This window comes from Balaenoptera ricei, chromosome 6 (genome assembly GCF_028023285.1).
Source record: "Balaenoptera ricei isolate mBalRic1 chromosome 6, mBalRic1.hap2, whole genome shotgun sequence".
Taxonomy (NCBI): Eukaryota; Metazoa; Chordata; class Mammalia; order Artiodactyla; family Balaenopteridae; genus Balaenoptera; species Balaenoptera ricei.
The window spans coordinates 7,466,096-7,494,081 of record NC_082644.1 but is presented as its reverse complement, the minus strand read 5'-3'; the positions used below and the strand labels follow the sequence as shown (position 1 = coordinate 7,494,081).

General features: G+C 37.8%; 1 protein-coding gene across 2 annotated transcripts in view; it reads left to right on the top strand.

The window, feature by feature from the left end:
• Positions 1–27,986, top strand: part of GLRA3 (glycine receptor alpha 3) — a 181,882-nt gene that overhangs the window by 135,261 nt on the left and 18,635 nt on the right. For both annotated transcript variants that reach the window (XM_059926198.1, XM_059926199.1), the window contains exons 6-8: positions 5,760–5,897; positions 7,968–8,182; positions 27,261–27,404. In XM_059926198.1, the coding sequence (XP_059782181.1) occupies positions 5,760–5,897; positions 7,968–8,182; positions 27,261–27,404 (497 nt within the window). The remainder of the gene's footprint in view (positions 1–5,759; positions 5,898–7,967; positions 8,183–27,260; positions 27,405–27,986) is intronic.

The window sequence follows — 27,986 nt, the reverse complement described above, 5'->3', positions numbered from 1 at the left end:
CACTGCTATGGTCCACTTGATGTTCTACACCCCCCTCCCCCCAGTCACAGTGCCGCATGCAATTGGCACAAGTTTTTAATGTTTATACATGCTTAGATAGCTCCCTACACTTTATTTTTGATTCCTTTGATCAGCCTGTCTGTTTCTTTAACAGTAACTAATCCTTTCCTATTCTTTCTTTATAGTGTATTTTAATTAGATTTATAAGGCTATATTCAATTATATCATAAAATCAGAGGGCTGGAAAAGGCTTTGGAGTTCATCTATTTTAGCTAACACAATGATTAAGGGTCTCATAACATTCCTGACAGATCATTTCCTAGCCTCTGCTTGAGGGAAACTTGTTACCTTACCAATTCCACTGTCAAATTCTTTTAGAACATTCTCACTTACACTTATTTAGCTGAAATGTGCCTTCTTGAACTTCCTATTTTGTTTGTTACTTTTCTGTCTTCACCTTTCTCTTTCCAAGGTGAAAATTCTCTGATCCTTCCTATAGCTTTTTTTTCCTTTCTATATTATCTCCCTTGATAATCTCAGATAGTCTACAATTTTAATCTCATCCTTAGGTAGGTAACTCTCAAACTTATAACTACAATCCTGATCTCACTTTCAATGTATAGGTCCATGATTTCAACAATTTTCAACATATAAATCAATGTTCAAACTTGTTAACAACACCTGCATCTCCTGCTAGCATCTTAAATTCAGTGTACCCCCAAGTAAACCCATCAGATACAAACACACAAGCACATCTTCCTCCTTTCCTTTTATCTATTTCTAATTCAAACAGTCAACCTCCTCGTACATGTTACATACTATTTTAGGTACTGGAAAAATATGCCAGTGACTAAAATAGAATAATCTCTGCTTTATAAAGTTTAAATTCCAGGAGGCTAGATAAAAAATAAACAAAATAAAAACTTGATGACTGTATACCATGTCAGGTAAAGAGTAGTTCCAAGGAAAAAAATAAACAGGAAAGGCTAATGTAGACTTATTGGAAGAAAAATATTTTATAAGATGGTCAGAGAAGGCTACTCTACTGACATGACATGTAAGCAAAGACTGTGGCATAGCTACTTGTCAGTGACTTAGACTTGAAACTTTGAAAAGTTCTTTAACTTCTTATTTTCCCTTAACAATATATTTAATTAATTTCCAATTTTGACAAAATGATCTACTGAAGTATTACCTCTACCTTATATTCCTGAAGAACCATTGAGGAAGAATGAAAATGTTTTCTTTACCTTCTCAAGAATGCAAATAAACCTTTTAAAATTTAATTTATTTTATTGTGTTCAAAACACTTAGCATGAGATCTACCTTCTTAACAGATTTTTAGGCGTACAATACATTGTTGTTGACTGTAGGTATGATGCAATACAACTGATCTCTAGAGCTTATTCATCTTGTTTGAGTAAAACTTTATGCTTGTTGATTAGTTATTCTCATTTCCCCATCCCTCAGCCCCTGACAGCCACCATTCCATTCTTTAATTCTATGAATCTGATAATTTAAGATGCCTCATACAGGTGAAGTCATGCCGTATGTGTCTTTCTGTGACTGGCTTATTTCACTTGGCGCAATATTCTTGAGCTTCATCCATGGTGCCGCAAAAACTAAAAATAAGACTACCGTGTGATCCAGTAATCCCACTTCTGGGTATTTATCACAAGAATTGAAATGAGAATCTTGAAGAAATACTAGCACTACTGTGTTCATTGTAGCACTGTTCACAGTAGCCAAGATGTGGGAACAAGCTATACGTCCATTGACAGACGAATGGACAAAAAATGTAATATATACATACAGTGGGGTACTATTCAGCCTTTAAAAAGAAGGAAATTCTGTAATATAGGGGAAAAAACCCTTAGTTTCTGAAGGTGGTCGTTTCTTAAATCTTGGTTGCAATGTGAAATTGGAAACCATAGCAATGAACTCTTCTTTTTTTGTTGTTGAAGTATAATTGATTTACAATATGGTGGTAGTTTCAGGTGTATAGTAAAGTGCAGCAAAATAATCTGAAAAAAATATGAATATATAACTGAATCACTTTGCTGTATATTTTGCAATGAACTCTTCATGCTCTTGTAAATTAAAATCTGTTTGTGTCTTGAACGTTAAATGGATCTTTTGCCTGTGCATGATTTTTAAGAGCATGCTTTGATCATTTGGAAAACATTAGCTTAATGAGTTATTCAGATATTCCAAACATTGACACATGACATTATGCAATATTGAAAAGTCACATTTGTTAATATCACCATTGAGCTCATCAAAAAATCTTTAAGTATGGGAAAATAATTTTTCCAAAATTTAATGTTAAATAGAAAACTCAAAATCTACCATTGACAACAAATACTGTCAGTTGTTTCCCTCAACACGATAGGTTCACTCACTTCTTTTATTTTCAAGAAAATGATTGGCCATATACCTAATCATAATAACCGTAGTTTGCCAGTCATTTTTTTTTCAAGTAAAAATGGTGTTTCGAGCAAAACCAGCTGGCTTACTTGCAAATCAATCACACCAGTGCTTTTTCTTACAAGAACCATCGTGTTACAACGTGCAGCTGAAGTGCTTTATCCGTACTTCCCATTTTGATACACAGAATATTAAAAGGACATTTATATAAGGGTCAAAATTTACTAAGATTATAATTGTTATTGTTTCATCAAGGATTGAGGACATTCTTAAACAAAATGGCATTGTTTATACTGCAAGATATGGCAGTAAAGAATACAATAACCACTAGCACAGTCTGGAGCTACCGCTTTTATTCTAAAGCACCAGAAGTTTTACTTACTGTGTTTTCACCATCTGGACCAATGTCAACACAATGAAAAAGGCAGATAATGTCTTATGAATATGAAAGCAGTTTGGATTTTGTGAATCCCATGAGAAGATTCTACTAGAGTGATGTTTCTAAAGCACAATTTTTGTCATGTCACTCCCCTGCTCAACAGATTTCAATTGTTTATCATTGCCCACAGGGAATTTTAAAAAATCAAACTTTGCAACCTGGAGTGTAAATTTTATATAATCTTACATTAATTCATATTTTCATTCCATATGCTTCTTCATGCAAACTGGCTCTAGATAAATAAATTATTGCTATTCCTATTATAAACCTTGGGAGTTTGTGGTTTCTTTCAACCAATTATACTATTTCCTTTGCCTGAGTGCCTCACTGTCTCTCACGTTCTTTATATGCTGGTCTTGCCGTTCTTCAAGGTCCAACTCAAATGAGGCTTAAATGGCTATTATAGATCCCTCTTCTGAATGCACATAGCACTTTGAACCTCCCCCATGCCACTTATTTTCTACCTGGTAATGGCACCTCACATCCCCTGAAACCCAGTAGGATGCCTTACATGTGGTCTGTGCCAAATAGATACTCGTTGAAGAAACAAGTGTTTGCTTGCATTGAGTCATTTGTTTACACGTTTCCCTGCAGCTACCCTATGAGATTGTTGGCTGAAGGTAGGGTTAATGCCTTTGTTCCCTCAATGAAGTATTCCTTGTTGTGGAACTCATTATGGTACAAGGCAATTCAGCTCACAGCCTCAATCTCATTAGCCAGTCTCTTCACCTTGGCAATTATCAGAATTGTATAAAGTTCTGCCAACCAAAAGCATAACGATGCTAAAACACTGTGAACTGTGTAGAAAAGTACTGATTTCTTTTTAAAGTTATGTTTGAAGGCTTCTTGAGGCAAAATTACCATTTAGTTAATTTCCTTGAACATCCACTTAGTTACTTAGAATAAAAACATTACCGCCTAAAATTGTCATCTCACTATTTTCCTTCTGGTTTCAAACTTAAATACTTTATGGACCTTAAGGAAATAGCATAGCTTGATTAAGATATGCCCATGCCTAAATCACTTAGTGTGCATGATTATCTGACACAAGAGCAAGCTGAGTATGTTGTCTATAAATTGCATCAGAGACTAACTAAGCCTTGTCTTTGAGGGAATTTCAGAGAGCTACTTCCTTTTCACAGAAAACCCTAAGAAAAACTTAGAACATAAAAACAAAACAGGGTTTCAGTTCATTTCTCCATTTATCTGTCTAAATTGGGAAATAGCTCACATATTTTCGTCTTCAGGGATTGCACATATGAAAGAATAGGGTACCTGTCTTACCTGGAAGTAAATAAGAATCAGTGCCTATTTTACTTTTGATCCTTGAGAAATGTGCATCTGTTTTCTCTTTAGGTAAAATGGTATAGACAATGGATATATCAAAAGACTTGCAAATAAAAGTGAAAGCCTTCTATTATTAGCCACCAAATCATTAATTGCAGGGTTCAATGAAATGTATTCCAGTGTAAGCAAGTCAAACATAAGTCCTGGCTGTGCTAAGTCCAATGGTCTGGAGGACAGTCCTGCAGGTCTTCTTATCTGTCCCGGAACCAGAATTCAGGCGTGTCCCCTTCAGTCTGGAGGACTTTACAACCTCTACCAAGTAGCGCTTGCTCCGTAGTGAGCCATCATATGGCTGCTGCGGCTGCTAAAGCCACCTTCCCCGTAGCCAGTGGAGTGGATGTCGTGAGGCGTGCCCGCGGGTCAGGAGGGTGGGCTGGGCATCTGGCTCCGGTCACTATCACCACAGCTGGATCAGATTCAGCTCTTTCGGGGATGTCTTCCAGGTATTGTGGGAGGAAGAAGGGTGATCAGTTCCCTTCCAGACACCTCGCCCTGCTCAGCCTAACCTGCCCCGCGTCAGCTGTTTCTAATCATGCACACAGCCCCTTGTCGACAACATTAGCTACCAGAGAATTTGTTCGGGACACTTTCCCTTGTTTGCCACTTGCTTCATGCACCTAGAGCTTCTGCTTCCTTTATCTGGCCCCTTGCCTTTGTTCAGAGGCCAGACTGTGCTTCCTCTCTTCCTACCTCCAGGGCAGCTGTGAACTCTGACCACCTGCAATCTTCCCCGCAGGTGACGTTCCCTTTGACTCCTTCTCTGCAAAGGCCTTCAAGTGCACCTTTCAACAGCCTCTCACTCAGAGGGAAGAAAAAGATCAAATTCTGCTTTCCTTAGATACCACTCCTATAGACAGATGACATTTTAATTTGCTAAAAGACGCTGGCTTATTACAAAATATATTCCTGAATTCTAGTCTGAATTCACTCATGCTATGTGCAAGAGTTTATCCCTCCACAAACATGTGGATTTTCTTTGTATACCGACTTTCCCTGAATAGCAGTCATTTCTATCTAAAATATCCTTTTGTCCATTTTGGGACTCGGGATGCAGAAGCAGATGCCATAAACTGAAATAGTTAATGATTAAACCAAGAAAGGTATCAGCTCTGGTTCGTTCCCTCCATGGATGTTATAGTTTAGGTCATTTCCTAACCCGTGACAATTTCAGTTTCTGTTGAAAGGGTCCTGAATAATTTGAGAAAAGGTGAGGAGAGATCTAATGCAGTGGAACCAAAATGAATTGCTGAGTTAATGCAGTAGCTGCCCATCCCAAGGAAAGAATGTATATGCCTATTCTTTAAGGTGCCTACATGCCATGCCATACTTATTATTAGCCTACTACATTTTCTTACATTATTTGATAAATATTCTGTATGAAGAGGCTTCAGTAGACTGGAATTGTTCCATACATAGCTCAATCAATAGAGTTAAGGTGACACTGTTTGGTCTTCCCATCCTATGGGAACTCTACAAGTGATTATTTTAAATTTCACTCCTTTGAATGCCCTTTTCTCTATAAATATTTTTATTATGTTTTGCCTAGTTGGGTACACAATGAATGATCTCATTTTTGAATGGCAAGATGAGGCACCTGTACAAGTGGCAGAAGGACTCACTTTGCCCCAGTTTCTGTTGAAAGAAGAGAAAGATTTACGATACTGCACTAAACATTACAACACAGGTAGGAGTTGAGTGTTCTTCAATACACTTATGACTTGTGGTTTTATGATATTCAGTTGTTTCTTAATTATAGCGCTAGGTTAATTATTTTAACAATTTATAGCTGAATTTTTTTTTATGGTCATAGAGCAGAGAATGGATGTCTTTGAAACTTACGGAAGCTTTGACTCATCACATCTTGTTGTATAATTGGTTTGTATGGAACAAAAGAAATGCTTGGTGTTCAATTATATTTAACTAATTTCTTTTGTTGTGAAATGCCTATAGTTACATAGTAATGATGTTTCCAAAAAAGTTCCTTTAATTTCTATGTGAGCCATAAAATGTACTTTTTAACTGGCCTGTAGCTGTAAACATTGTGTTTGCTAACAAAATGAAAGAGGTCGCTTTTTGTTTTAAGGCTTCACTTGCCTAAATTTTTAGTTTAGCCACAATGTCATGCATTTCAAGATATTGTTACTAAGCATCTACTACTCACATTGACACAGTAGCCTTTTACCTTTGAGAATAAATATCAGATACAGTCATCAACATCAAGGACTGCAAGACTTGTACATTCATGTTATTTGTTCACTTCTCTCACAACTGGAACTGGCTATTTCCGTAATATCTCTTCTAATTGCCTAATCTACAAGTTCCCTTAAACTGCCCGCAGTTGAGGCATCACTCCAAAGTGGTGAGCGCTGGTCTCCCACTAGCATCTGTGGCTGCTCTTATTATTTCCTTACAGTAACTATGATTTTTCTTGGGCTCAACATTTCCAGAACTGTGACCTGACCTTTCACTACATAGTCAGCCCTCCATGTCCATGGGCTCACATTCAAAGATTCAACCAACTGGGGATTGAACATATTGGGAAAAAAAATTCCAGAAAGTTCCGAAAAGCAAAGTTCTCCCTGTACCATTTGTTAAAGAGACCATGCTTTCCCTGTTGAATAGTCTTAGTCCTTTGTCTAAAGTCAATTGACCATAAATGATCAGTTCTTGACTTTCAATTCTATTCCATTAATCTGTATATCTTTACTTATGACAGTACCATACTTTGTGATTATTGTAGATTTGTAGCAAGTCTTGAAATTGGGAAGTGTGAGTTCACCAAATTTGTTCTTTTTTTCCCTCAAGGCTATTTTGGCTATTGTAGGTCCCTTGCATTTTCATACTAATTTTAAGATCAGCCTGTCAATTTCTGCATAAAAGCCAGTTGGGATTTTGATAGAAATTGCAATAAATTTGTAGATCAATATGGGAAGTATTGCAATCTTAACTATGTTAACTCTTCTGATTAATGACTACAAAATGACTTTCTGTTTATTTTGATCTTCTTTAATTTTGTTCAACTGTGTTTTGTAATTTTTAGTGTAGAAGTTTTATACTTTTTTGTTAAATTTATTTCTAAATATTTTATTTTATTTGGTTCTTGTGAATGGAATTGTTTTCTCAGTTTAATTTTTGGATTGTCCATTGCTAGTGTACAGAAACACAATTGCTTTTTGTATACTGATAGTGTATCCTGTAACCTTGCTGAACTCTTCAGCTCAAGTAGATTTTTAGTGAATTCTTTAGGATTTTCTAAATACAAGGTAATGGCTTCTACTTATAGAGATAGTTTTACTGCTTTCTTTTCAGTCTAAATGCCTTTTATTTAATTGTTTGCCTAATTACCCTGGCTAGAACCTCAAGGTACAGTGTTTAAAAGAAGGTATAAAAGCAGACACGAATCAAGTGAAATAATAAACATTTTAGTACTTTGCAAGTATGAAGTGCTAATCAAATGTGAAGTAATAAGATTATATATTATTTCCTGAAATAGTACACTGTTCTATTACATTGCTTCTAGGTGCTAACAGAAAAAAAAGAAAACTATTTTTCAGAAAACAATTTGCATATATGATTTGGGATCCCATTTCATTATAACTTTATACAGAAATAATAGTTATATAATTTCATTATAATTGTATAATTATACAGAAAGGTGTAGGGCAAAATTATGATGAAAACAAAATTGTGACATTTGCTGCAATAACAAAGACCTGTTTTTACCAATTACTGCATTTATTTCACAACCACTTAGGAAAGTTTACATGTATAGAAGTGCGATTCCATCTTGAACGACAAATGGGCTACTATCTGATCCAGATGTACATTCCCAGTCTCCTGATTGTTATTCTCTCCTGGGTGTCATTCTGGATCAATATGGATGCTGCTCCAGCCAGGGTAGCCTTGGGAATAACCACTGTGCTGACTATGACTACACAGAGTTCAGGGTCACGAGCTTCCTTACCAAAGGTAAGTGCGCTAAATGGCCACACACGCATATTTGCACTAATATGTATATATATCGTTATCCATTTTGGCCAGATCTTTTTCAGTAGTATTTACAGTTGGTCCCTGATTTACCATGGTTCGACTTAACGATTTTTTTGACTTTTATATGGTGTGAAAGTGATAGGCATTCAGTAGAAACCGCACTTCGAGTTTTGAATTTTGATCTTTTGCTGGGCCAGTGATGTGTGGTGGTATCTGCTCTCATGATGCTGGGCAGTGGCAGCTACAGCTCCCGTCAGCCACGTGATCAGGAGGGTAAACAATGATACACTCACAACCCTTCTGTACCCAGACAGCCATTCTGTTTTCCACGGTCTGTACAATATTCAATAAATTACATGAGACAGTCAACACTTTATTATAAAATATGCTTTGTGTGTTTTAAAGATGTGCTGAAATAAAACATAGGAATACCTTTTTATGCATTTAGCAACATAGCAACAGAAAATTATTTTCTTTTTCTAAATGAAAAAATTTCTAGGAAAGAAATTTCTACTGTCTAAATTAAGTAATCCTGTCTGACCTCCAACAAGCTTCACTATTCTTTTCATTACAGTGATGTATGTTAATGTAATAAAATCATATTCACTTTCCTGGTGCATTTGATGCTATCTCCCTGCCATGCCAAGTAAATTATAAATCTGCTGTCATGGCTTCCTTACCCCTTACTATGAATTGCATTCTCTGACTCAATTTATTCAATTAAAATGTCTAAATAAATAAAAGTTGATGTCAGGATATTTTATCATTAAAAATGTTACTTACTATCGGAAGAACTTGATATTTAACAATGCTCACTGTGCCTTGCTAAGATTTAATGGTTGTCTTTCAAAATAAGGTTTACTTTTATTAACACATAATTGTATTTTCAAAATGATCTGTATCAACTAGTGTTTTATAAAATATCGTCCAAATGAAAATTGTAAATCTGTTTATAAGATTGAGTGCTTTTTTATATACAGATAAATGTCTCAAGGGCTCTGAGTAATAGTTGAAGTTCCATAGTCAATTTGTAAATGAAATTGCCAGTTTACTCATTGATTTTTTTCTCCATGAGCTAAACAGAAATGAAAGCTCATTCATTCCGTAAGTTGTTATCCAGATAGTGAGGCACTTAGTGATTCATTTAAGGAAACTACAGCTTCTGTGAGGCAGAGCAAAAAGGCATCTGGATACAGAGATGAAGGCAGAATTGGGAGAGCATGAAGGTTTGGGTGCAGGAAGCAGAAATAAAGAAAGCAATAAATTAAAAAAACGGAACAGAGACAGGAGGTTTTTTTTTTTTTTTTTTTTTTTTTTAAGGAAAGAAAGGTCTGAGATGACTTCATAGTTTTTCTCAAGAAGTTTTTTTTAAAGGCATTAATTTCACCGTGATCTCAGGGAAGGAATAAATTTTCAATCATTAGCTCAAATACACACATAGATATATACAAAACCTCTCCATCTCTCAGATCATAGAGACACTGGAAATATGATAACAGATTTAAAGAATTGATTAGCAAACAGATATCTTAAGAGTTGGTGATTATATCATCTTAGGCTTTGTGATAGTTAAGGAATGGGTTATGTACAGAAGTTATGTACATTAGAATTCAGGATGGCAGATGCTGAAGTCCCAGAATAAACAAGAATTATCCTATTGGATGAGATCATTCAAAAGAGTAGAATTCTCTTGAAAAATGCAATCTTGATTCTGCGATTTGTAAAGGCGAGGGGCGAGGGCTCACACTTGCATTTAGGAATAGGAGTCTGAGACCACACACCTTAAGATCTGCTATTCTCAACCTCACAAAAGAACCCTCAGATGCCTGAAAATCTTGCCACAGAAACATCCACCATTCTCGTACTGACAAAAATCCAAGAAGGAGGAAAACAAAATTAAATTCAGGAAAACAATAGGGGATTATCAGACACAGGAGGAAGAAACAATAAATCATTAATTTATGATAATCGCTTAGTGTTTTGTCCAGGCTCTCTGCCAATGCATCTCCTGTAGATAAGAAGGAGCTTGGAAATTGGTCAAGCAAGACCCAAAGTAGAAAATCTCAGAGAATGTACTGGAGCCAACGCCTTGTGAACTACAGACCTGAGATTCCTCGCTGATATTTCCTGTTGCACTGGCTTCTGCGGTGTCATAAATCAGGCATGTAATAGCCCACAGCAAGAAGACTCCTGTGATTCATTTCTTGGAACTTGGAGCAGTCTGGCATTTCCGCAGTGCCTGCATTAGGTGGCCAGAAGAGGGTGACAATGCATCCTGTGGCCAGCATTTTTTCAAAGTTGCAAAACTTAGGAACACTTCCTAACATTGTGTACTTGGAGGAGAGTGAGTGAGAAAAACTGGCAGTGATCATAGAGCCATATCATGGAGGATTTTATAGAAGTTGGTAAGGATTAAGTTTATTTTGGATGGAGTTTGGAAGAATCTTAATAGGAAGAGGTAAAAATGGAAGCAGAGATACTACCAAGAAAACTGTAGCTCAGAGCAGAGGATGGTCTGGCTAGATTGGTAGTCACAGAGATGGAGAGTAGCAGATGGATTTAGAAAGAGGTAGATTTTTTTTTGAGAAAATCTCAAATAGAGATGAAATAGACAGGGTTTGCTTATGAACTGGACTTTGAGGAGTAAGGGAAAGGTGGGAGTCAAGGGTAGCCTTAGGCTGAGTAACTGGGCACGTAGTGGTAATAGTTACTCATGGGGAAGGCGGGGGGAGGTAAGAGTTCTATGGTTGAACATGTTAAGTTTGAGATGTTTATGACCGTCACATGCAATCGTCAGAAAGGACACCCAAGCCTCAGACTTCAAGGAGTAAACTACAGATGCATAGGGAAGCAGACCAGAGATGGTTCTTCTAAGAGTAAAAGAAAGTCCAGAAAGAGGGGGAAAGAAGATGTGTTTGTGGTTGGCCCTCCTCCTCCAGTTGGAAATGGACCTGCATATTCAAAGTCCCTTCTCTCCTTTCCTCTTCTAGGGCCATCTCTCCCCCACACGCAGAATAGGTTAGACAGCTCAGTTAAAGGCTAGACCCACTCACCCCAAAACTTTTCTCCCAAACTCGTTGAGATTCCCAACATTTTGTGATTTTTTTTTTAGATGTGAAAAGCAATCCTCCTTGGGAGAATTAGATTTTAATCAGGGGTCAAAGAGAGGATAGTATTAGTCACTGAACTATTTTTGAGTATATATTTGATTTACACATAGTTAAGATCTTGGCACTGAGGGAATTATATTTTTTATTAAGTATAGGGATGGGTAGGAATAGAGAAAATCATAGGAGGGACAAGATATCATTTTAATTTGTAAACTATGATTCTAGAAAGAATTGCTTTAGGGAACTCTGGGAAGATCTGGGTATACAGCAATATTTTTCCCCATTCATTTTGTTTGTGAAACCCACCAGGAGTAGCTTTTTGAGAGGACAAACTATCTTTTACATATTTTTATCCTCAGAGCCTAAATCAGTACATGATATGGGTCTATTGAGTAAATGTCATGCAGATATTTAAAGACAGTGTGAGCTTTTCAACTTTACTCCATAGTTAACTTGAAAAGCAAGAATATGCCATTTTTTCATCTCTCTCAAAAAGAATGTAAAAACTCAATTGAATTACTCTTTACTTATGTAGAGTCATATATTCCCCTGAGAATCACCAAATTAATGAAAAAGAATTTAAATATTGCCATGTATCTACCGTACAGTATAATAAAAACATTGGTTCTTAGAAAACATAACAATAGCTTTCACATTATTTTTTTTAAACATCTTTATTGGTGTATAATTGCTTTACAATGGTGTGTTAGTTTCTGCTGTATAACGAAGTGAATCATCTATACGTATACATATATCCTCATATCTCCTCCCTCTTGCGTCTCCCTCCCACCCTCCCTATCCCACCCCTCTAGGTGGTCACAAAGCATTGATATTAAGTTTTTATTCTTCATAAAGACACCAACTATAGAAGTGATTACAGTTGTTAGAACATATAAATCTAACTGCTATATTTATATTTGGATGCCATGATTTTGTGAGCACACAGAGATCTATGTGACATTACACTGAAAAGACGAGATGGGAAGGAAAATGAAGTATTTGTATTCACTACTGTGTTCTTTTCTAATTAGCTCTCATTCTTCTCAAAAAAAATACCCTGCAGTTTTAAAGGAGAGTAAATTGTAAATATCAGCGGTAATTAAATGGGGCGAGGGGGTTGCATAGTAATCAGGTTTTCCTATTGATAACTATTACTGTCAATAACGTTTTGATCCTCACCGATTGAATAAAAGATTCTAATGTCTATTCAAAGTATAGTTAACTAAAATTACTTCAATCAAGTTCAGTACAAATATGATGCAAGTGGGCTCATTTTTAATTCATTAATGAGACAAAATAGTTAATAATATACTTAACTTTATGATACAATATTTGATGTAGTAATTTAATTTAAAAGAATTTTCATTGAATATGTTAATAATTTTGTTCCATATTATATTCACTTAGGGAAAAGAGAGAAAAAGGAAAAAGGCACAGAAAATGAAAAAATCATTTATGTAAGAATCATAAAAAATTTCTTTTAAAATCAAAAGATATAATGCATATGAATATTATTCAATTTTATTAGTGTTTTTTTTCTGTCTCCAGTAAATAGATAATTCCTAAACATAGGTGGATCCTATAATAAGAATAGAAATTGATAGACATCTCTGGTTCTACATTTGATCTTAGTACCTACAATTAATAGGCTTACTAGGTCTCATTAAGCTGAATTTAACAATTATCAAGTATGTCCTCTGTAGCTGACATAGAGACAGAGCCACTGCATAAATTCTTAAATGTGATGGCACAATTTGGAGAAAGTATATGATCAAATGATAAAGTTTAAAAAATTTTGAAATGGCATAGTACAGTGGCTTTGACATCAAATGAAGTTTAAAAACAAAAGGTGTATATGCAACTTCGAGCCAATTTTACCTATTTAATGTCTTAAATGCCCTTTACCATATTCATATAAGTCCTGGAATCATACCATGAACCTCCTGACAGATAAAATTGGATGTAAAACTCCCCCTTTGCCAGGGGAATAAAGAATTTGGTCCCAAAGTCAGTGTTGGAAACACCTTACAGGTTTTATCTGTCTTCCTGATTCCTGTTTGAAGTTATAAATGAAAGTCTCAGATCTTGGAAAAAAAAGGGAATGGGAGGGTATGTGGGTATAATAAAGATGATCTTATAGAAATACAAAACCTCCAGTGCAAAAATACAAGGAAGAGAGAAGTCACAAATATAATTCAACTTTCCTTGAGTAGGTCAAAAAAAGATAACATACTGTATTAAGAAATGCTGGTAACTAACAGCGTGCACCTAAGAAGCGTTTCCAGTGACATCTAGATTTTACAGATTCATTTAAGTGTTAAAACACAAGAATCATGTCCCATAGAAAAGACAACAGTAAAGCTCCTATAATTGAAGCAAAAGTCAGAGACAACGGGGTGACCTTTCAAAATACCTTAGCCTTTTTAATTGCATTTTTCTTAACTGATGACTGGATGGATTGATCAAGTTCATCACTTTGGAAATAATGCAGTTCTGCTATTATGATTCTCTGTTACATTTCATCTCTTAAAAACCTTTATGTGGCAAATAAATATTGTGTTCAAAGCATCATTCATCTACTAAGGTTTATGAGGATCATAATCAGTATGAATATGACATCAGTAGGATTCTGCGGTTGTGAGTTGCCCTCCAGGGTGATAAATGGCAAAGCTCACAAAACTGTGTGATTCACCACCTAGTGTTCCAAGAAAACAGTCCTGCAGACACCTCGTTTGCCTTTTCAATATCAGCTTCATTTTACTTTAGCACCAGTTTTTAAAACATTGGTTATTCTTTTCCTTTGTTCTTATTCCTTATCTCTCTGGCTTTAAGTCTTAAATGAAGCTCAAAATAATTTTGAAACTAATACAATTTTTCCTGTAAGCATTAAGAAATGCAAAATTCTTATACAGCTTTTACACTAGGAGGAAATGAAGGATTAAGTATACTACAGTTTGGATTTGACAAATCCAAAGATAAATAAATAGTCAATGTGACCTGAAAACCCCTAGGAACAAAGCCATGACACAAGCAGGAAATTTTTCAGCATAACTCAGAGAAAAGGCATTGAGCTGCTTGCCCATTCCACAGCCAGAATTACTCATCACAGTTTATTTGACAATTTTGAGGACTGGGAGAATTCACCAGGATTGATTATCACCAATGGAGAATAAATTACCAAATTCAAAGGGCTGTTTTAGCTAATCAAAAGCAATACACTGTGATGTTTTATTATACCTCTTTCTCAAATAAAAAGCAACTTTGGATTGAGAAAAGAATTGACAAACTATTCACTCTCCTGGGATATTAACCACGTAGAGTGCCTACATGTTGGTTTGCATGAGATTTGGAGATTCAGACTCCAGGTTCTGGTTTAATCAATTTCTTCTTCAAAGCTGTGCTGCTTATAAATGCATTATACATTTCTATTTCTAAAAATTCTTGATTAATAGTAGTCTGGGTTATAAGTCATAATTTAGTCAGTGCAATTTACTATAATTTAGTAGTCTGGGTTATAATCTTATAAATATTTACCCATTAATGCATTGTCATCTACCAGCTGTAGTTTAGGGCAGTATTTGTCCTAAGGCAATCCTTTTGACCATCTCTGTGTGGAGTAAGATAAAGGTATGTATCTTGACAAGCCTCTCAACTATAGCATATGGTGCCATACTTACAATATCGTTCACCCAATGACCTTCTAAAGCAATATAATCTAAAATTGTTGCTAGTCAATTATCTTAGCTAAAACTGGCATAAAATTAAATTGATTTATGAAGAATTGCCTGAGATACATGCAAGCCATCTATTCCTCTGAATCAGAGAGCACAAAATCAAATGACTTCAGAGGGCGTATGCACAAATAAGTGAACAAAGTTGGGTCTGGTGAAACTAATAAGGGATGGAATGAGTAGTAACTGGTGAGGTGCGGTCCATACTTGGAAGCACAGTCTTTTTCATTTCTGAGATCCTGTGGGATACAAGCAAACCCATTCCCATGCCCGAATTTGCCTTGCAGCCTGCCTATCTTTATAATCTAAATAATCTATTACCTGTCCTGTTTACAACTGATTTTACTGAACTCTGACCTGACATGGTTTGAACAAATTTGGAGTTGAAGTTCAGGAGAGGTTTCTTTTTCTTTGTCACTCTCTCATTAATTAACAGCTTCTTTCTATAAAGCAGTGAGTTTTGCCCTTTAACAAAGCTGCTTTTGTTCTCTCTTCAAGATGTCACAGTGATCAGATCATAATCCACACTTGTCATCAGTCCTGGGCTTGTAGGGATCCTTGTTTTTGTTCCAGAAGCACAAAGAGTAGATCCTTTCCCACCCCCACTCCCTCTGTCCCTCCTTCTGGCTTTCTCTCCCTTCCAGGCACAGGATGCGGTTGTACCTCCCAGGTCTCTTATTGTCGGGCTGACTGTAAATAGTTCTGGCTAATGAGTTTGAGCACAGTGATCTGTGCCACTTCTAGCCCAGGGTGTTTATAACCAAATGTGAGACCCATCTGTGCCCTGGTTTTCCTCTGCTGTGGTCACCACCGGTGCTCCAGATGGTGACCACCCCATCAGCTGAGGTCCTGGTGAGGATGACAATGACAACACTTGTCCTGAGTCACCATTCAACTCCGAGTGGACATGGAGTGACCTTTGCTGTTTCGAGCCAGTGAGATCTGGGGACTGTTTGTTACTGTTATCAAATCGCAGCTTGCATCCTCCTTATGCCCACTTCCTTGTAAACAAATTCATGCTTAGGCAAGTTCCCTGAACACAACTGCTTCCCAGGGCCAAGGGCACTGGATTCCAATCTTTATAACCAGGATAATTAACCATGATAAAATCCAATATACACATATTCAGGACACCAGAAGCAGGCTTTCTCTGTTTTCTAATGATAACATTGCAAAGTTGAATAAATGCAGATTTTTCTGGAAAAAAAAAATCTTTCTTCTGGAAAGAAGTCTACAGAACCTATGATGCTTATATTCCTTTCCCTACATTATAAAACTTAATTTAAAAAAAAATTATTTATTTTTGGCTGCGTTGGGTCTTTGTTGCTGCGCGCGGGCTTTCTCTAGTTGCGGCGAGCGGGGGCTACTCTTCATTGCGGTGCGTGAACTTCTCATTGCGGTGGCTTCTCGTTGCGGAGCACGGGCTCTAGGCACGCGGGCTTCAGTAGTTGTGGCTCGTGGGCTCTAGAGCGCAGGCTCAGTAGTTGTGGTGTACGGGCTTAGTTGCTCCGCGGCATGTGGGATCTTCCCAGACCAGGGCTGGAACCCGTGTCCCCTGCATTGGCAGGCGGATTCTTAACCACTGCACCACCAGGGGAGTCCCTAAAACTTATTTTTTAGAATGAAAAAGATAAAACCTTGCAGTAAACCAGCTCTGCACATTCAAATGGTAATTTATCAAGCTAATCTGGTCCCAGATTATCACATGGCAAGTAGTCAATGGTCTCCCGGCTCATAAAAACACTTCATTATAATTAATGTGAGAATGTTGCTGGGGAGACTTTCATTGTATTTCCGAGGATAAAATGTTTCCCTGATCTAGTTTTGCTTCTGCAGAGCAACTATTTTGTTTTTATGCGGTAATTACAGTGCTCATAATTCCTTTTCTACATTGTCTTTTAGGAAGCTGATTGCTAGATTTTAGGATCAGAACCAGCAAACATACAGGACCTTACAGTATGTATTTTATGTACTGACTTCACTCTTAACTCTCAGATAAAAGTTGAAAAGGCTGGAATATTAAGATACAGAGAGTTATTTCTACTTAGTGTGTTTACAGCTGTTAACTTACGGTGGTAGCTTCAATAGAAGCAGCCTAATAACCAGGTGATACATTGATACAATAGTAGTTGAGTTTACGGCTCTTTAGCCAGATTAGCTGTCTTCAAATCCTAGCTTTGCAACTTGGTAGCTGCCTTAGTCTCTTCAGGCTGCTATAACAGAATACCGTAGATGGACTGGTTTATAGACAACAGAAAATTATTTCTCACAGTTCTGGAGGCTGGGAAGTTCAAGATCAAGGTACTGGCAGATTCAGTGTCTGGTGACGGCCTGCTTCCTGGTTCATAGCTGGTGGTCTACTAGCTGTGTTCTTTCATGGTGGAAGGGGCAAGGGAGCTCTCTGAGGTCCTTTTTATAAGGGTCCTGATCCCATTCATGAGGGCCCCACCCTCATGACCTAATCACTCCTCAAAGCTCCAACCTCCTAATACCATCACTTTGGGGGTTATATTTCAACACTGGGACTTTGAAGGGACACATTCAGTCTATAGCAGTAGCTATGTGACAAGTTATTTTACATGTCTCAGTCTCCTCATCTTTGAAATGGGAATAGTTTCCTCAACCATTGTGGGGATTAAAAGTGTTACTACTAAGAACACTCAGTAGTTTTATGGACACTACTAAGAACATTCTTGGCATGTTAGTTATTATAATTATTTCTGTAATAATAAATGGCCAATGATGGCAAGTCACTTCACATGGTTCAATCAGTTGAACATTATCTGAGAGCCCATAGTATAACGAGCACTGTGTTGTGTCCTAGAAATACAAAGGCAAATAAGATCTGGCCCTTGTCTTAGCTCACAATATATATTAGCCTAAAAGGAGAAAGATACATAAATGGATAATGTTGGTACAGTGGGGCCAGGTCAATAATAAGATGAATTATTTGTTGTTTGCTATCAACACATAGTTTGCTAAAATATCAATATAGATCTTTCACCTTGAAATCCTCAAGGACATACTCATTTTTGCATCCTCCTAACCAAAGTTTTTGGAAAATAGCTCTTAGGGATTGTGGAACAGAGTCATTAGCTGAAGGGGGGACATTTAAATGATGCTATCCAGCAGTCACCTTATAAGAACTACCCACGGATAAACATCGTCACAACTGTGATGAGTGACCTGAGACAAGGGTTCTAGGAGGGAAGCAGAGGTAGGAAGGCAGGAAGGGCTGTACGGTTCCGGGCATTTGGAGAAGGTTTCCCTGAGAATGTCGTTTTTAAACTGAGACCTGAAGGATTAACCAGCAGTTACACAAAGGAAGGAATGTTCCAGACAGAAGTTAATAAGGAGTTCAAAGCTGCTGAGTCAGGATGGAGCTTGTCAATCACTTTCAGGTGCCAAGAACTGAAGGAAGGAAAGTAGAGCACAGTGAGCCAGTAAGAAAGTGGCCTGAGATGGTAACTGTCAGATCTGCAGAGAGGCCTTTGCAGATCATTCCCAACTAACACAGCCCCCCTCACACTGTCCTTCTCTTCCCATTACCCTATCGTAGTTTCATTCTTGCAGTTCTCTTAAATTATCTTTATTTATGTGATTATTTTTTACTGTTTTTTTACCCCCACTTGAATGTAGGTTCCATTAAAGATGTATCTTGTCCGTATTCCTCATCTCTGTAACTTCAGCACTAGGAGAAACTGCGAAACAGATTATTGTGGAGGAGATCAATGCTATGGCAGTAGGAGAGGACAGAAAATGATACATTTGAGAAATAGCAAAAAGGTAGGATTCCCAGGCTTGGGTCTTTGATATGAGAGAATCCTAGATTTGGAGGTGAACAACCACGAACAGAATACTGCCCTTTTACCAGGAGGAAGAGGCCGTTGTGTGTGTTTGCTGTTCATTTGGCTGAGTCTGGGGCCGTTGTGTGTGCTTGCTGTTCATTTGGCTGAGTCTGGTAGAGATTCATAGCTTCTTTTTTAGTCAGATTAAGTCTGAGGTGCGTGCGCCATCCAAAAGGTACTGTCAGGTAAGAACGTGGTTCGAGAGGGGTTCAGTCAGGAAATGGAGATTTGCAGGCCCTGAGCACAGAGGAGGAACTGAATCCATGGAAACAGACAAGGGCTAGAAGTGAGACGTGTCAGTGTGAGAATAGAAGGGGCACAGGCCGTGTCTCTGAGGATCTCAGGAAGGGGAGGAAAGGCCCGCGGAGCGAAGTTGGGTGGGGTGGAGGGTGGAAACCCGGAGAATGTGGGTCAAGGAGCCACGGGAAGAGCGTGCTTTGAGAAGGAGGTGGTCTTCCACATGTGGCTTTGGATTGGTCTCCAAGACAACAGTCTTCCTGCCCGGTGCATCTAATTAGCAAATATTCAGGTTTCATTTTCTCATACTCATATGTCCAAGGAGTCACACTGAGGAGAGATGGTTGCTTAAAATAGAGTCAGGGTTCCAACAGCACGGGGGACGATGGGACTTCAGCAAGGTGGTCCAGAGGGATGGGCTGGATTAGAGTGAGACTGCCGCAAAGGACAGAGGTGACAGCGGGTGGAAAGAAGGTGATATTCTGAGTCACAGAGGGAGGGAGTCCTGTGTTGTGAATATGTCATGAACGTGTTGGCGTAGGAACTGCTGCTTTATTTTGAAGTTACTAGAGCTAGAGTTCCAAACTTCCCAGGGCCTGTGCTTGCTGTCCGTGGAGGGGCAGCGAGGCTGGAGGAGAAAGAGAGTTGAAGTTGGTGATGGGAGTCAGGAGAGGATGAGGAAAATAGACTTTTCAGGCTCAACGCTCAGGTACGGCTCACAAGGAGCAGAGCGCTGGCTGCACAGGTGATGTTTGCATAGGTCTGTTGTCATGGAAAACAGTCATCAGGTTCATTTGGAAGTTAAATATCTGATTTAATCTCTTTGGTCATATTATTATAGATCCAGGTTGTTAAAAAATGCACACACACTCTGTGAGTTATATTCTTCCAGGAAGGGTGTAGCTTGAGACTGTGCCTTTGAAAGCTGTATTATATCTTCCAGGACTGTATGTATTTGAGGGCAGCCAGAAATTTCTGACATAATTGCAGAACTCATGAGATTTAAATCTACACTTTACAAACAGCTGGACCCTCAGCACAGCACTAGAATAAATTGAAGGCGTACATCTCTTTGCGCAGTGGAGGTCATTCTGATCAGTAGAAGTCACACTTAAGATGCAGGAGGACTGACACGGCCTGCCTGAGCTGAGGTGTTGGCAGCAGCCGTTCCGCACTAGTAACTCCGGTCAGAAGAGCCGGGTGCAAGGCCTCTGCACGTGGCCCCCTGTGAGCAAGTGAAACCTGACTAAGCACAAAAAAAGAAAGCCGTCGCAGAGCTGTGACTATTTTCAAGGCTAATCTTTTTCTCTGTGGAACACTGCCTTTGGGGCAAAACAAGGAAGAAGCAGGTGATTCTAATGTGCAGCGCAGAAGGACAGCCACTGCAGGCCAGCTTCTCCAGCTCTGAAGGCATGCCAGCCATGTGGCTGACAAGGTCTTGATGATCCGGCCGGGTGTCAGGCCTGAGCCTCTGAGGTGGGAGAGCTGAGTTCAGGACATTGGTCCACCAGAGACCTCCTGGCCCCATGTATTATGAATCAGCGAGAGCTCTCCCAGAGATCTCCGTCTGAATGCTAAGACCCAGCTCCACTCAACAACCAGCAAACTCCAGTGCTGGACACCCCATGCAAGACAGGAACACAACCCCACCCATTAGCAGAGAGGCTGCCTAAAATCATACTAAGTTAACAGACACCCCAAACACACCACCAGATGCGGTCCTGCTCACCAGAAAGACAAGATCCAGCCTCATCCACCAGAACACAGGCACCAGTCCCCTCTACCAGGAAGCCTACACAACCCACTGAACCAACCTTACCTACTGGGGGCAGACACCAAAAACAACGGGAACTACGAACCTGCAGCCTGCGGAAAGGAGACCCCAAACACAGTAAGGTAGGGAAAATTAGAAGTCAGAGAAATATGGAGCAGATGAAGGAGCAAGGTAAAAACCCACCAGACCAAACAAATGAAGAGGAAATAGGCAGTCTACCTGAAAACGAATTTAGAGTAATGATAGTAAGATATCCAAAATCTTGGAAATAGAATGGAGAAAATACAAGAAATGTGTAACAAGGACCTAGAAGAACTAAAGAGCAAACAAACAATGATGAACAACACAATAAACGAAATTAAAAATTCTCTAGAGCAATCAATAGCAGAATAACTGAGGCAGAAGAACGGATAAGTGACTTGGAAGATAAAATAGTGGAACTAACTACTTCAGAGCAGAATAAAGAAAAAAGAATGAAAAGAATTGAGGACACTCTCAGAGACCTCTGGGACAACATTAAATGCACCAACATTCGAATTATAGGGGTCCAAGAAGAAGAAGAGGAACAGAAAGGGACTGAGAAAATATTTGAAGAGATTATAGTTGAAAACTTCCCTAATATGGGAAAGGATATAGTCAATCAAGTCCAGGAAGCACAAAGAGTCCCATACAGCATAAATCCAAGGAGAAACACACCAAGACACATATTAATCAAACTGTCAAAAATTAAGTACAAAAAAAATGTTAAAAGCAGCAAGGGAAAAGCAACAAATAACATACAAGATAATCCCCATAAGGTTAACAGTTGACCTTTCAGCAGAAACTCTGCAAGCCAGAAGGGAGTGGCAGGACATATTTAAAGTGACGAAACGGAAAAACTTACAACCAAGATTACTCTACTCAGCAAGGATCTCATTCAGATTCGACAGAGAAATTAAAACCTTTACAGACAAGCAAAAGCTAAGAGAATTCAGCACCACCAAACCAGCTCTACAACAAATGCTAAAGGAACTTCTCTAAGTGGGAAACACAAGAGAAGAAACGGACCTACAAAAGAAACCCAAAACAATTAAGAAAATGGTCATAGGAACATACATACTGATAATTACCTTAAACTTGAATGGATTAAATGCTACAACCAAAAGACACAGGCTTGCTGAATGGACACAAAAACAAGACCCATATATATGCTGTCTACAAGAGACCAACATCAGACCCAGGGACACATACAGACTGAAAGTGAGGGGATGGAAAAAGATAGTCCATGCAAATGGAAATCAAATAAAGCTGGAGTAGCAATTCTCATATCAGACTAAATAGACTTTAAAATAAAGACTATTACAAGAGACAAGGAAGGACACTACATAATGATCAAGGGATCAATCCAAGAAGAAGATATAACAATTGTAAATATTTATACCCCCAACATAGGAGCACCTCAATACATAAGGCAAATGCTAACAGCCATAAAAGGAGAAATCGACAGTAACACAATCATAGTAGGGGATTTTAACACCCTACCTTCACCAGTGGACAGATCAACCAAAATGAAAATAATTAAGGAAACACAAGCTTTAAATGATACATTAAACCAGATGGATAATTGATATTTATAGGACATTCCATCCATAAACAGCAGAATACACTTTCTTCTCAAGTGCTCATGGAACATTCTCTGGGATAGACCATATCTCGGGTCACAAATCAAGCCTTGGTAAATTTAAGGAAATTGAACTCGTATCAAGTATCTTTTTCAACCACAACACTATGAGACTAGATATCAATTACAGGAAAAAACTGTAATAAATACAAGCACACGGAGGCTAAACAACACTACTTAATAACCAAGAGATCACTGAAGAAATCAAGGAGGAAATAAAAAAATACCTAGAAACAAATGACAGTGAAAACACGATGGCCCAAAACCTATGGGATGCAGCAAAAGCAGTTCTAAGAGGGAAGTTTATAGCAATACAATCCTACCTCAAGTAACAAGAAAAATCTCAAATAAACAACCTAACCTTATACCTAAAGCAATTAGAGAAAGAAGAACAAAAAAAACCCCAAAGTTAGCAGAAGGAAAGAAATCATAAAGATCAGATCAGAAATAAATGAAAAAGAAATGAAGAAAACAATAGCAAAGATCAATAAAACTAAAAGCTGGTTCTTTAAGAAGATAAACAAAATTGGTAAACCCTTAGCCAGACTCATCAAGAAAAAAAGGGAGAAGACTCAAATCAACAGAATTAGAAATGAAAAAGAAGAAGTAACAACTGACACTGCAGAAATAAAAAGAATCATGAGAGATTACTACAAGCAACTATATGCCAATAAAATGGACAACCTGGAAGAAATGGACAATTTCTTAGAAAAGCGCAACCTTCCTAGACTGAACCAGGAAGAAATAGAAAATATAAACAGACCAATCCCAAGCACTGAAATTGAGACTGTGATTAAAAATCTTCCTAGAAACAAAAGCCCAGGACCGGATGGCTTCACAGGCTAATTCCATCAAACATTTAGAGAAGAGCAAACACCTATCCTTCTCAAACTCTTCCAAAATATAGCAGAGGGAGGAACACTCCCAAATTCATTCTATGAGGCCACCATTACCCTAATTCCAGAACCAGACAAAGATGTTACAAAAAAAGAAAACTACAGGCCAGTATCACTGATGAACATAGATGCAAAAATCCTCAACAAAATACTAGTAAACAGAATCCAGCAGCACATTAAAAGGATCATACACCATGATCAAGTGGGGTTTATCCCAGGGATGCAAGGATTCTTCAATATATGCAAATCAATCAATATGATACACCATATTAACAAATTGAAGGAGAAAAACCATATGATCATCTCAATAGATGCAGAAAAAGCTTTCAACAAAATTCAACACCCATTTATGATAAAAACTCTGCAGAAAGTAGGCATAGAGGGAACTTACCTCAACATAATAGAGGCCATATATGACAAACCCACAGCCAACATCATTCTCAATGGTGAAAAACTGAAACCATTTCCACTAAAATCAGGAACAAGACAAAGTTGCCCACTCTCACCACTGTTATTCAACATAGTTTTGGAAGTTTTAGCCACATCATCAGAGAAGAAAAAGAAATAAATGGAATCCAAATCAGAAAAGAAGAAGGAAAACTGGCACTCTGTGCAGATGAAATGATACTATACATAAGGAAGCCTAAAGATGCTACCAGAAAAATACTAGAGCTAATCAATGAAATTGGTAAAGTAGCAGGATACAAAATTAATGCACAGAAATCTCTTGCATTCCTATGAAAAATCTGAAAGAGAAATTAAGGAAACACTCCCATTTACCATTGCAACAAAAAGAATAAAATGCCTAGGAATAAACCTACCTAAGGAGACAAAAGACCTGTATGCAGAAAACTGTAAGACACTGATTAAAGAAATTAAAGATGATACAAACAGATGGAGAGATATACCATGTTCTTGGATTGGAAGAATCAACAGTGTGAAAATGACTATACTTCTCTAGCAATCTACAGATTCAATACAATTCCTCTCAAACTACCAATGGCATTTTTCACAGAACTAGAACAAAAAATTTCACAATTTGTATGGAAATACGAAAGATCCCGAAAAGGCAAAGCAATCTTGAGAAAGAAAAACGGAGCTGGAGGAATCAGGTTCCCTGACTTCAGACTATAGTACAAAGCTATGAGTAGTCAAGACAGTATGGTACTGGCACAAAAACAGAAATACAGATCAATGGAACAGGTTAGAAAGCCCAGAGATAAACCCACGCACATGTGGTCACCATATCTTTGATAAAGGAGGCAGGAGTATACAATGGAGAAAAGACAGCCTCTTCAATAAGTGGTGCTGGGAAAACTGGACAGCTACATGTAAAAGAATGAAATTAGAACACTGCCAACACCATACACAAAAGTAAACTCAAAATGGATTAAAGACCTAAATGTCAGGCCAGACACTATAAAACTCTTAGAGCAAAATATAGGCAGAACACTCTATGACATAAATCACAGCAAGATCCTTTTTGACCCACCTCCTAAAGAAGTGGAAATAAACACAAAAATAAACAAATGGGACCTAATGAAACTTAAAAGCTTTTGCACAGCAAAGGAAACCATAAACAAGATGAAAAGACAACTCTCAGAATGGGAGAAAATATTTGCTAACGAAGCAACTGACAAAGGATTAATCTCCAAAATTTACATGCAGCTCATGTAGCTCAATATCAAAAAAACAAACAACCCAATCCAAAACTGGGCAGAAGACCTAAATAGACATTTCTCCAAGGAAGATATACAGATTGCCAACAAACACATGAAAGGATGCTCAACATCACTAATCATTAGAGAAATGCAAATCAAAACTACAATGAGGTAACACCTCACACAGGTGAGAATGGACATCATTAAAAAATCCACAAACAATAAATGCTGGAGAGGGTGTGGGGAAAAGGGAACCCTCTCGCCCTGTTGGTGGGAATGTAAATTGATATACCCACTATGGGGAACAGTATGGAGGTTCCTAAAAAAAGTAAAAATAGACCTACCATATGACCCAGAAATCCCACTTCTGGGCATATACCCTGAGAAAACCATAATTGAAAAAGAGTCATGTACCACAATGTTCATTGCAGCTCTATTTACAATAGCCAGGACATGGAAGCATCCTAAGTGTCCATCGACAGATGAATGGATAAAGAAGATGTGGCCCGTATATACAATGGAATATTACTCAGTCATAAAAAGAAATGAAATTGAGTTATTTGTAGTGAGGTGGAGGGACCTAGAGTCTGTCGTACAGAGTGAAGTAAGTCAGAAAGAGAAAAACAAATACTGTAGGCTAACACATATATATGGAATCTGAAAAAAAAAAGTGGTTCTGAAGAACCTAGGGGCAGGACAGGAATAAAGACGCAGACGTAGAGAATCGACTTGACATGGGGAGGGGTAAGGGTAAGCTGGAACGAAGTGAGAGAATGGCATGGACATATATACACTACCAAATGTAAAATAGATAGCTAGTGGGAAGCACCCGCATAGCACAGGGAGATCAGCTCATGCTTTGTGACCACCTAGAGGGGTGGGATAGGGAGGGTGGGAGGGAGACGCAAGAGGGAGGGGATATGGGGATATATGTACATGTATAGCTGATTCACTTTGTTATATAGCAGCAACTAACACAACAATGTAAAGCAATTATACTCCAATAAAGATGATAGAAAAAAAAGATGCAGGAGGAGATACAGAGGATCCCTTTGTTGGCATATTTCACATGTAAGTTGACACCATTGGACGTGGTGTAAGTTGACACCTCTTTTGAATAGAAAATCAATTCGTTCCAAGGTATTACCAGAGTGTCACTCCAGAAAGTAAATTTCCATCATCTATGGCTCACTTTTCCCCGTGTTTTGACATTTTACACCTTCATTTATCTGCCCATTCACTCAGCAAATATGCACACATGGGTCAAACAACACTGTGGTGGAGAACAAAACAGATGCCATCTGTCCTCAGAGACTTCACACTCTAAACAGAAAGAGAACAAGAAACAAGCAATTACAATGCAATGTGTTCAGGTAAGCACAGGTTTCCTGGGATTCTGAACCGGATTTGGGCGAAGTTTAGCTTGAGACCTGAAGGGTTAACTGGGTGTATGTAGGAGAGTGTCCTTTTTTTTTAAGAAAAAACACATAAGGTTCAGGGCATCATGTCTGCATATTACATTCAAATAATTCAGGCAGAAAAGCATATAAAGATGGAGATGAGAGAAAGAGAGGGAGGGAAGGAGGGAGGGAGGGAGAGAAATGTAACTTAATGTTAACAACTGCAGAACTTGGGAGTTCTTTTTACTGTTCTTGCAAAGTGTCTGTAGGGTTAAAATTATTTCAAAATAAAAAACTTTTTTAATGAAGAAAATAAGGAGCTACAAGTTCAACAGCATTATCTGTGTTTCAATATTACTTCATACTTTTTCAAGCATTCTGCTACCCTAAAGGTATATTTCAATGTTACTGCACACTTACCAAGCATGATACTATTCTACCCTGAAGGTAAAATTACATTTCATCTTATTTTCTTTCATCATACATTTGGTCTAGCGCTTCATTTGAAAAAACTTATTAGGAAAAAATACACATTTTAATGTATGACTAAAACATAAAACTTGCAGAATTAATTTCTGAAAAATTTTTAAGTAAAAAAAATGTTTTAAGTAAAAAAAAAGAAATGTTACTTCATTGCTTTTTTCTTCCAAGCTGGTATATAAATGGTATAATTCAGATGGCCATTCTTGTGCTCAATGGAAGTAACAAGTCAGTTTTCTCGCTGTTTCTTTCCCGGCTAGGTTTCGTATGTCAAAGCTATTGACATTTGGATGGCAGTGTGTCTCCTTTTCGTGTTTTCAGCACTACTGGAATATGCAGCTGTAAATTTTGTATCGAGACAACATAAAGAACTTCTGAGATTTCGACGAAAGAGAAAGAATAGGGTAGGCGATTAAATGCATTAAGTTCTCTGGGATACAATTCTCCCTGGAAAGTGAATTTGGCATATTTAATAGGGAGGTACAGAGAGGAAATGGGGACAGGAACTAAATGAAATGATATCCCTTTGGTTTTGTCCAGCTGAAATTTACATTGTCAAAAATAGCCTCAGGGAGAAAATGGTAACATCGAACTATACTTTACACAGCAGATCTGGTGACATGAGAGTTTTATCAACTTCTTTCTAATGTATGTCCTGGAACGACACCATTTTTTGCTTCCACTAACAAAACCTATCATTTCTTATTTGCAAGGTTGCAGTGTTTCTGATGGTTTTACTTGACATAAGTCAACAAATATAGCTATTAAAGTTGTACCTTTTTTTGAACTAATTCCTTTAATTGTTTCCATCAGATATCACCTATTTATTAATACTATTATGTTGATGTAAAACTCTGTTGTCTCCTTTTTATGTATACTTTTATGATTCTAAGACGTTTCTTCTGAATCCCCATTCGAAACACAATAAGGTGTATTTTTGCCTTGCTATCACTTGATAAGTCAAACCCAGAAGAAATTTTATTTAG